Source organism: Pezoporus wallicus, unplaced genomic scaffold (assembly GCF_028554395.1).
Source record: "Pezoporus wallicus isolate ANWC-B61680 ecotype Strahan unplaced genomic scaffold, APGP_CSIRO_Pwel_v1 contig_13942, whole genome shotgun sequence".
Classification (NCBI taxonomy): domain Eukaryota; kingdom Metazoa; phylum Chordata; class Aves; order Psittaciformes; family Psittacidae; genus Pezoporus; species Pezoporus wallicus.
In genome coordinates, this window is record NW_026640476.1 from 139,099 (window position 1) to 151,125 (window position 12,027).

General features: G+C 36.8%; 1 protein-coding gene across 2 annotated transcripts in view; it reads right to left on the reverse strand.

Moving 5' to 3' along the window:
* Window positions 1–12,027, reverse strand: part of IQCK (IQ motif containing K) — a 49,262-nt gene that overhangs the window by 27,248 nt on the left and 9,987 nt on the right. For both annotated transcript variants that reach the window (XM_057418972.1, XM_057418971.1), the window contains exons 5-6: window positions 8,445–8,497; window positions 8,226–8,303 (exon numbers count right to left, since the gene is read on the reverse strand). In XM_057418972.1, the coding sequence (XP_057274955.1) occupies window positions 8,226–8,303; window positions 8,445–8,497 (131 nt within the window). The remainder of the gene's footprint in view (window positions 1–8,225; window positions 8,304–8,444; window positions 8,498–12,027) is intronic.

Sequence of the window (12,027 nt, forward strand, 5' to 3'; positions counted from 1 at the left end):
TTTCTTTCATAATAAATGTAATTTGAAGCTAATGAACTATAGGGCAATAACGGTGCAACTCATGAAAATACCTGTTATGAACACTAGACTTAGCACAGGATTAGAAGGGCTGCTAAGAGCCACTCTTCCTTGTATGGGAAACAGGTTGAACACAAACTTATGAATCTGGATGCAGCAATCATCTATAGACACATGCAACCAATGCAGAAATGTTATTTACCATATTTATACTATAAAAGATACATCTAAAGATATACTGTAATGACCACCATTTAGCAAGCTATTTATGCAGTCTTACATTTTCTGGCTAAAACATTTCTTCTGCCATTTCTTTTGGAAATTTCTTTTACAGTATATTACAGCTCAAGCTAGGAGGCTTGACAGCTTACATTTTCCCTTCACTTAATTTCATTCATATTAGTCTCTACCCTGGTAAGCTTCCTGTGCTCTCTGACATCTTGCTGTTAGAGCTTGTCTTCAGTGAAGGAGCATTTCAACTTAGAGCACAAACTATTATCCAATGCTACACTGACTGCACCATTTTAGTCTGTGTACTCAGCTAAATTGGTCTCATCATCATGTCAGCTGGGTTTTGGCCTACATTTATTTTAATGTGAAAGAAAACCTTGGTCTTTTTGGCAGGGTAGAAATAAGGCAAAAATAAAATGAAGTCTCTCTATTAAGCTAAATGGTTTTAGCCCTGTGAACATTAATTAGCATTTCTACTGCTCAACGGAATCAGAAGTGCTGGACAAGCAAAGCTAACCGCTTCCTAAGATCAGACTTAAAAATACAAAGTTGGGCTGTGCTGGTTTACCTGATAGGCTTTTCATCCTCTATTCTATTTTTGATCTTTTTGAAAACCAAAACTTTGAGCAGGAAAGTCACAGAAAGACCTACATATTTTACAGCAGTTATATCAAAGAGACTGAACTTTCTCTGTGAATGAGCACATCTCCAAAGAACAAGCTGAGAAGTCTCTTAGCCTGCAAGGCTGACTCTAGCATTCATTTGCTTTCATTTTCAAATTAGAAAAATGTCTAGTTTATAATCCAACACTAAATTTGAGAAACTAATATAAAAATCAGGCAAGAACAGGACTTAGTTTTCAGTATGACAGTCACCAATAAATATCAATCATTTCCACAGGGCAACTTTAAAGAAGAGAAGTCATGCCAGGTCCAGTTTTGTCTGAGAGAATATACGCAATTGGCTTCGGGTCAAATAAAAATAGAATCTGAGCACAGGCAATCACCCCTCAGCGGTGAACTAGGAAAAGAGGGAATATATCATTTGTGGCAGAAGACAGCTGCATGCCTCCAAGAAGATTAAAACTGACACTAACTATATTCTGCCTGTTTAGTCTTTGATTATGCATCATCTTAAAAGCCCATGCATTAAACATGTTGATAACTATTTTGAGATATATGTATCACCTATACTGTTTAATGTAAGTTAAATGATGTAAAAGAGCATCAGTAAAATGATTTTTCCTAACTACTGTATTTTACCAACTCTGAATAAAGCAGACACCAAACAGAGGAAAGTTGTTTCTTGCTTTCTGAACAAACTTGCACAGATCCTGACTGTGTAAGATACTTACTAATTATGTTACATTATGCAGGTGGAATGTGGCACTCAAAAGTTAGACAAAAGACTTGGATTAAATAAATGTATGAGGTATTGAAAAGGTTTCTTATTGAAGATGTATATCTGATTTCCTCATGGGCAGCAGCTGGATTTCTCAGTGAATCCTCAAAAAGGGAGGGGGGGAAAGACCCTCCATTATCTTGTCACCAAAATAGAGAAGTTAACCTCTTGGGGTTCATAGCCATGCTGACAGGCACTGTATACAGTCACTAATTTTACACAGTAATGTCCAGAACACCCAATTGTCATTAAATTCCCAATGTGTCTGACAGATAGGCCTGATTTTTATCTTGAAAAGGAAATACAAGAAAAAAATTAATTGAGCAAAATTTTCATTATTTATAATTCAGGATTTCATAATTGCTCATTTTATTCAAATCTATTCCCTCACAGTAACAGACAACCACCAAATTTAACCACCAGCCTCACAGCAAGCTGGGGCAGGACCACTGTGCCAGCTACAGAAAGCATCAGTGCCTGGGGTGGATCGAGTGTGGGTGACAGTGGGATACCCAGGCACAGCCCATGAATGGTCAGGGTTTCTCTCTGTTTTCAGAAAACTTGTCTCTAGAAATAGTGAAGCAAACTGAATCACAAGGATCAGGCCTTCTGGAGGCCGCTCTGTTTCAATACGACAACTACTGCCATATTAAACAGCAACAACCACTTCACCTTTAATTTGACTGTGATGGTTATTGTTCTTGAATATTTATATCATGTGTGAACACAGGCAATGACAGAGTCACTGGAAAAGTCATAATCTAAAAGACACAAGAACTGACCAAAGAACAGGGATAAATATAGGAGACGCAAGTAAATGACATGGTGGTCTGTGTAACTCCTCTGATAAAGTCTATGGCTTGAAAGTACACCAATAATTCACATGCTGGTCTGAACAACCAAAAAAGTTCTGGAAATTTTTCAAAGTTGTTTTCTTTCATATTTTCTGCCAGAGAATCTAGAAATACTATAGCAGCACCTGACTTCATTAAGACTTCTTCTTACAATGCCTAATCCAGAGTTGTAAATATGCACAACAATGAAAAAGTTTTGACTGAAAATACATGTTTCAAAATCTCTGCCTACAGATGCTGTTAAGATCATTCACCCAAAAAGCAGGAATAACATTGTTCATAAACAATCAGACACTGAAATACTGATTTATCTGACCTGTTTGAAACCAATTAGACATGTTAATCACATATAACACTATCACTGTAGGAGCCTCACAGCTTTACAGGAAATATTCCCCCAGACACTTAACAAATACACCCAGAACATTTCCTCAGATAAAACTGGGTTCAAACTGAGACCTTTCTTTGCAACATTTTAAGAATTAATACAACTATTCAACAGTCAGAAAGAAATTACTGTTTTTCTTCTGCAGTATTCTAAATGCACTAGAATAACAGAAAAGTATTTGGAGAAAAACATATTTTACAATATATAAGAAAACAATTTTGTGCATTATATGAAGGGTACATTTTTGAAGCATTGTAAAAATAACTCAATTTAACCTTCTAGAAAGGAAGTGCAAAGGAGCAGACATTTTGAAGTGTGACTCCTGCTACCTGCCTGAACTCTTCTCTATCACCTCCAAATAAAAGCTCCTTGATACTGTCAATAGCTAAATGAAGAATAAAGAAAATGCACTTTGACCCCTTTTGCCCCCTCCATTCTCTGCATCCTTCACTGCTTTGCTGGTCTTTTGAAAACACTTCTCTACTTTGAATATCCTCAAATACAAAGGCTGTATGTTCTGAACAAACAAATTTCCTGTTTCATTTCTGTCTCAGCCACAATTCTAAAAAAAAACCCCACAATACCAAACAAAAACCACAAACCTTCCCCCTTCCCCTGAAGATTCAAAATATTACAGTATAATAAAACCATAAATTACACTCAGAAGTATTATCAAAGTGGTCATAGTGATAATATGCATACAACTGTTAACACATACAAACTTCTAAAACACTTATTTACCTTTTCATAATGAAGACATGGTAAAGAGTGCAGAATTAACATGAGAAAGATGCTAACTGGGGAGGCAGAGTAATATAACAGGGGAATGAGGCAGAACAGGTGAATGATAACAAGAATGGGAGAGGAATTAGAGGAAGCACAGCAAGAAGTGTTAGTAGTGAGAACATGCCAAAACAGTGGCAGAGCAAGAATCTTTTGTCTTCATTTCTGTCTGAAAATTATAGTAGCTTTCTTGCCTCTCAATATGCTTTTTACTTCAGGAGAACTTATCCATTTTAATGATAAAACTCATCCCTCCTTGCATACTTGCTACATATTTTGCAAGTCACAGTGTGTTGCTTTAATTTTCTCTTTTGGAGTACCAGTATTTATATAGTCTGTAAGAGTGTTTGTGGTCCTAGACCAAAGGAAATCAAACATGGAATTATTCCAAAGTCCACTCATGTTAACGGGCAAATTTCCATCTATGTTTGTGTACTTTAGATCACACCTTGTATCCTGTAAACATGAAAAGCTAACAGCAGGAGGAATAACCTCCACTTAATGCTCTAACAGCAACATTAAGAAGATGGCACAAACCACTAATACATTTTCAATTTTCTCATTGCCATTTTGACAATCTTTACATAAATTAAGGCAAGTTTCATCACTGCATCAGGATTTGAGCCACAGAAACTCAACCACATAAAACCATTACACAATATAAATATTTTATACAGCAACTTCATGCAGTTTTCCAACACACAGTTGTAGGGTAGGGTTTTAAGTCAAAAATTTCTCCTTCATTAACTCAAATCCTGCCATATAGCTGTAACAGCAATACTTCTTAGATTCACACAGACTAACATCCATACAGACACATTTGTTGGATTTTTCTGTTATTACAACTAATGTGCTGCATACCATGCCCCCAAAGAAAAAAAGAAAAAAGGAAATTAAAGCTCAAATTATTGAAGAAAATGAAAGAAAAAATATAATGTGAATCAAATATACTCTAAACATGGTTGGTTTAGAGATAAACTAGTGAAATATAGCAGTGTGCAGAAAGCAAAGCCTGTAAAAACTGAGCACATTATGGAAAGAAAGCAAGCAGTCATCCATGCAAAATTACCCCTATTGGCCATCTGAGAACTGACAATGAAGTCAACTGTAAAGGCAGCTGAGACCAGCAGACTTCCCTAATTAAAATGGGAGGGGGATCAATGTATATATGGGAATATACAGATATTTGGCAAAAAAGCCACTATGTGAGACTGATTAACAACTTTATATATACATATATATGTATTTATTTTAGCTGTCCACTTCATTAAAACCATGATAATTTTATTTTCTCTGTATCTGCACATTTGTTTTAGCAGACACAGAGTAAACCAGGAAATGCGTCCTTCAGAACTGAGTATCAAGTGAATACCTCTACACAGAAAATGAGAAAATACAGCTAAACAATTTTGGTGTATGAATGTTTATTTATAAAGCACACCTTCAGTTCCTGTAACCCTGTTAAATATGCATTCAAAGACTGATCTTCAACAGCTAGGAATATACTTATGCTTATTCCTAACCTAGATCCGTACACCATTCTCTTTCACTGAATGTAAAGGTTTGAAGGTGAGCTTGAATAATTCTGTCATATTAGTAAATTCACATGACAGTAGACATATGCTATCACTCTCTTTCAGAACAGTGGAACTATTTTTTATTGGCTTCTTCATATTTCTTTCATTAATACGCTAAAGATAGTTGGATAGTGATACTCCTGTGATACTCAGAATGAAGACTCAGTCTAACTATGCCAGAAAAGTAAAATTTGGGGAATCAGGACATAAACACAGATCACTCTTTCCCTGCCCCTGGTTCAGTAGATAGAGCTTGGTTACTTGTGCTGAGCTTCACCACTATTCAACCAGAAACACCACTGGAAAATGCTGACAAAAGGCAACTGTGTTGCTCATTAGCATATTTATAGGAGTACAAAACATTCAAGGCTCTAATTTCATTTACTTTGCTTGGCTGTATCAGCAGGCTTCAATGTAGGAACAGGGACACCAGTATGTACCTCAGCCAGTTCCCAAAAAAACTTTTGTTAGTTTCTTGTTAAACTCCGGTTTCTTGTCCTCTGAAAGGTCCAGCTGCCCTTTTAGACAACAGGAATGTTTTGTGTTCTCCTGGATGTGAAATGTGGATTACCAGTCAGTGTTGAGGCTGCTCCTTCCAGTGCTTTTGAAATTTGCTTCAGGAATCAAGAATTCCCAAGGGATATAAAATTTTGTCAGTACTGCTGGTAGCTCACAGATCCCAGTGGAAACAAGGTTAACTATACTGAGGCTTTTATTTACTGACGGCACAGCAATTACTATAAATACTAAAGCTGGAAGGAAATCCAAATTTGACAAGCTCCTTCACCTACAGTACCCAGCTTCTGAAGGTGCCATGTCTGCATTTCAAATTCTGGAAAACAATACAGCATTTGGGTCTCCTTATAAAGGAAAAGTAGGCTGCAAGATCTCATTTAGAAACACAGAATACAGAGGGTGGGGGGTCACAAGACTGTGGCTTTGATTATTCTTTAAAAAAGAAGAATTGAGCTTCAAAGAAAAAACTGGAGGCACTGGAGGAGAGCCAAAAAAAAGTCATACTCAAGTATGGAATATATTAAGAAATAAAAAAAGCTGGATCTCTGATAAAACAAAAAATTATTTCTCTGGAGTTTTTATGGTTTTGTTTTCTTTTTTTTTTTTCAAGCATGAAGACCACTTTGCTCTGATACACCCTATTTTAACACAACCTAGAAATGTATTCCTATTTAACAGACTTCACAAAATGCTTTCCAAATTTAGACAACTGAAAAAGCAACACAAGAGTTTACCCCTTAAAATTGCAGCAATGCTTTTTACTTCTTTTTCTTAATTATACCATCTAAACAGTTGGAATAAGGCTGTTTCCCATCAAAACTTGACCAGCACACTTTAGCATATCGTCTCTTACATATTCATAAATCCTGTTTAAAAAAAGCAAACTCTTTTACAAATAAAAATGGAAATTACAATAAAAAAGTGTAAAATAAATTGCATTTTAAATGTGATACTTGGGAGTATACAATAATAAACTATTTATGACCTATCCAGGAGGACATAATGATAAATTCTCCATTTTTATTGTTATTTAGTATTGCAAGCTTTCATATGCTCTAATTGCTTACTTTATAAGCAGTATTTATTAAGAAATCTGTAATTTTAAGGTATTTCCACAAAAAGGATTTAATAATTATAATTGTTATTTTTAAAGGTCTATTTGTTTAGAGGATTTGAGATCAAGTGTGTATCAATTTAAGCAGGACTTTGACACTTCAGTGTCCTTGTGGAGTTGTCATTACGTTATTTAGGAGCACAAGTACTAACAGAAGCTATGAGTCATTCAGGCTGTGATTCCACAGTGTATTTCTCTTGCTGGCAAAGCTGACTTAAGCAATTCCTTCCACCACCTCTATATCTTAGCAGCTCATTTGTTCTCTTCACCTTGCCCTGAGCCCTTCATTTTAATCCTTCATTGTGCCAATACAAAGGTTTGTCATGCTCCCAGGTGAACCAAAGTGGAGAAATTATCTATATTTTAAATAGCTATACAAAACCTCCTCACATGTTTTGGCAGAGAGATTTCTAACTCAGAGTACGTCCCTGATAAGAATAACCAAGCATCCAACCACACAGATTAGGTTGCCTACAAGCAGGTTGGGATGAAGAGCAGCAGAGAACAAGGAGAGATTTTGGTCAGCTTTATTTCCAAAAGAAATGCTTATAAAACTGCTATCTTTGATTTATCTTCATGTTGAATGTTCATTCAATTCAGTGGTATCAAAACTGCCTTACTGATGGTTCTTCAGTATGCTTAAGAAATGAGTATGACAACCTCACCACAGTTCATAATCAGTTTCCAAACCACAAAATTTTCTTTAAATCTGGCCTCTGTAATTTTGTTATCCTCCCACTCGGACTATTACTTTACTTCTCATACAACAATTCCATTTTAAAACAAAACACAGTCTCAAAGACAGCAACATTTCTTTCAAAACTACTGTGTAGTTTGATTCCACAGGAATAATGAAGAATATTGATTGAGGCTGTCAAAACAAGTTCATTTCTCAGATGCAGAGTCATAAATGTCTGCAGAAATGTACCCTGACACCAAGGATTGCTGCAGGTATTTTTAAAACAGCTGCTTACAGTTAGAGGAAGAATTTCTAGACTGCATATCCTCAAAGACTTCCATAGTAGGAAGCAGCATTGAAAACACAGCTTTGTTCCTTAGTACAAAGATATTCATAATACTACCGACTACTCAAACACTATCCAATCTACAGTTAAAGTATTTAGGAATTTTAAGCTAATTTATCTGTGAACAGTTCTGATACAAAACACTTTGTAACTAATGCACTACCAAGTTAGAAAGTATCCCATATTTCTTTGTTTCACACAGTAAAGGGGCATTTAGAGGGCACAACTGTAACACATCAAAGCTCTATTACTTTTTTGGACTACCGGGGAAAAAGAATAAAAGGAGAAAAGGTTGCTCTGAGTACTGTGATAACTTACTGGTCCTTTAGCCAGTCCTTAACAAAAGGAATGGAAAAAAAATCTGTGAATGACTCATCTTTCCTCTTTGGGTTGTTGCTGATAAAGATAAAAAAAAAAAAAAAAAGAAGAAAGAGAAGAAAACAACTCATATTAATTTAGATTTCAACTATTCGATTGGCAAATTAATGCCTTTGATTCATCAAGCATAATTAATAATAAAAGCTATGATTAACTTACTTGTATAACCACTCGGTGAGGAAATCACAGGCAATAAATTTGGTCCTTATTCTCTAAAGATAAAAGATAGTTTCAAATTATTTATTATCCTTGGACTGGACACATGTTTTTACTACTGGAGAGGAACAGAAGCTAAACTGACTGCTTTTATTAAATCAAGTATGCAGTACATTACTCTGTCTACTTTCATATTGCTACTGCCAACAGTCAGTGGTTCAGCCAAACCTTTAGAAATTTTGTGGAACACTTTCAATTCAAGTCAAAAATGACTGAGAAAGTTCTACATACACTATCCTGACATTTGCTGCGGTATAGCTATAACAAATATCTCTGGTGTGCTTTCCAAGTGGCAATCTCATTGCAAGGAAATTCACAGAACTCATATACGAAAACATATTGTAAATTACTTGCCATTTTGGTCAAAGTTCTATTATTATACTTCAACTACTTCATTGCTTCCAAGGCACAGAAAGAACATTGATGGAATATTGTATTCTCCTGCATGGAACCAGCTTGAATGTGTTGTAAATAAGACACACAGAGAGTGTTATATGGCTGCTCAGATAAAATCATCTGTTGGGTAACCCAGAAAGGAAGGCCGAAACAAGGCATATGTATATCCACAACCATGGGTACCACAGACACTACAGAGAAATCAGGTAAAAAGTTCCAAACCTGGAGCTTTGGAGCTAAACATCTGTGTCCTTTGCTTCCAGTTCTAAGACTTCTTTACTACTATGGAGATTGTGGTGGATTGATTTTGCAAAATGCTATGCAATGTGCTATCCTTAGTGACTCCTGCAGCCAGTACCTGTTAGGCTGGACAGCACTGCACACCGTAAAACACATTTTGAGTTCGAAATTCAAATCATTAATTTTGATCAATACAGAATTAATTAGGATCTTCCTTTTCTCAATTTCCTCTTCACATTCCATCTTTACAGACTGAATGTACAAATAAATACCGGTGCTTATTCTGCTTATCACAAACCAGAGTAACCATGATGTGGAGAAGATAATGTAGATTTCTGGTTGGAGTAACAGAAGACCTTGACTAGTACCTTCTGAATCCCTCTTACATGAGATATGTTATGGATGTGCACAGCCAGAAAGTCAACACTGGAAGCCATTAAGCCCCCACAGAACAGAGAGGCTCAGTGCTTTATCAAAGTAGCTAAGAGAAAGCTCTAGCTCCCTTGCAGAAGGTAATACTTACCGTGTCAAATAGGGGATTCAACTGCAATTACTACTTTTTAGGAAAACAATTCACACTGTTCAAACACATTTGTGAAACTGCTAAATGTCATGAAAGAGGCTGGAGTCTTGATTAAAATGTAAGAAATGAAGGTACTATTACCACCTGCTAAGAAAAATATACTAAACATGTAATTGGAAATGTAATGCATAACGAATGACTTTATTCTATGCATTATCCTCATCGTGTTTCTCCCTGTGCTACAAGAATATGATGCAAAAAGGACTGGGGGATGTGAACAGAGAGACAGAAAAAAAGTGCTGTACATAGCATAATGTGGATGGATTTTTAGCAAAGAATGGCCACGTTCCCAAGTCAGCAAATGCCTATATGTGGAGCTCGACATGAATCGAGGATGAAGGAGGACGTGGGTAAAGAAGCAAAAGTAATGGTGCAAGCCAGATAAGAAGAAACTGGAACGTGCTAAGATACAAAATAGTGAACTGTTGGCAAGTGTTGTGGTTTAAACCCTAGCCAGACAGCTTGTTCACTCACTCCCAGTGAGTGGTGCCAGACTGGAAGCAACCGAGGGCCAACCCCCCCCCCCCTCCCCGGGGGCTCTCCCCTTCCCCGCTCCTGGAGGTATGGGGATGAGAATCGAAAGACTGCAACTCCTACGGGTTGAGACAAGAACAGTCCAGAAAACAATGTACAACACAAATCACCACCGCTACCGCTACCACCACCACCACGATAAGAGAAAATAACAAGGGAAGAGAATACAATACCACCCGCTGAGAAACAAGTCTGACCCAGAAGCCCGTGTCCTTCTGGGTAGCTCCCAGTTACACACACACACCCCTTCCCCGGGCATGACGTGCTGTGGTATGGAATACTTCTTTGGCTAGCTTGGGTCAGGTGTCCTGTCTCTGCTTCCTCCCGGCTTCTCCTCCTCCCTGGCAGAGCACAAGCCTCACAAAGTCCTTGGTTAGGGTAAACATTACTTAGCAACAACTGAAAACATCGGTATTATCAGCACTGTTCCCAGGCTGAAGTCAAAACACAGCGTTGTACCAGCTACCAAGAAGGAGAAAAATTGACTGCTACTGCTAAACCCAGGACAGCAAGTTTTAAAGGTTAAGTTCCCATACACTTATTTGATCAATTGTATACTGTACAATTGTTGCTGTATGCTGCAAGAATATGTATCAAAGCATAATATACTAAGCTATTGTGTATGTATCCATTTATAATACAGCAAACTATTGTATATGTAGCCGTAGTTGCTGTGTGCTACAAGAATATGTATCTGATTATAATACAGCAAGCTATCGTAAGCAGATGCAGACAACAGTATAAAAAGGATAGCTGCTTTGTAATAATCGGCTTTGGTCTGATCACACTGATCCCTGACTGAGTCCATATATTTTCTGCGGCAGCATAATTCTTTCAGTTTGGGATATTATCAAATAGCATAATTTGTCAATCAATTAGGGGGTCAATCAATTACTCCAGCTACAGGTGAAGTAGAAGAGGAACATTATGTGAGGTGCTGACTACACAGTGAAGAACACAGGGTAGTCATGTAGCTATGGGATGAGACACATCTCCTTAAGGCATTTTCACACTTGTCATGCTAATATCAGAAACTGTTCTGAGAAGCCAAACACCTGAGCTTTAAGAGAACAACACCTTCACTAGAGAGCTTTCTACAGGTCATTTTAGATATTAAATTGACAAATTTTGACTTGAACAGAATCTGAAAACTAATAGCAGTCTTACAATCACCGTACAGCTATCTGCAATCACAGTATGAAACTGCGCGCCATCACTTAGTGAATTGTTTCAGAGAATAAATTCTATACTTTGACAACAAAATTTAATTTAATTTTGCAGTTGTAATTTAATCTAAGTAAATTGCTTTTCCTTTGCAATGGGAAAACACAATCAGAACAGTCTTGTCAAAACAGCCATCACTAAAGGAATCAAATTTATCTTGCCTTATCCTTGTTAGATCCAGTGAACTTATCAAGGAGGAATTTGGTCAAGCTGAGTATCTTTTTACTTCATTTCTTTTGCCAGGAAACAGTTCCCTTTGCTGTGAATTAAATCATTAGTTGCACAGCAGGCAACACTAATAGAAAGGAAAAAATGACATAAATTGACCTGCCTTTGACACATTCCTCCTATGCTGCATGAATCAGGATAAACACAGGAAATATCTGCACAATGTGCATTGTTAACCTGCAGATGTGTTTATAAACTATTTATATTCAGAATTAATTTCCCATTTTTCAGTTTAAATATGATGTGCTTGGTAATAAGCATGCAAAATACTGGTTATCAGAAGCTGGCAAAGTCATTAGAAAACCTTCTTCCATCACTTTC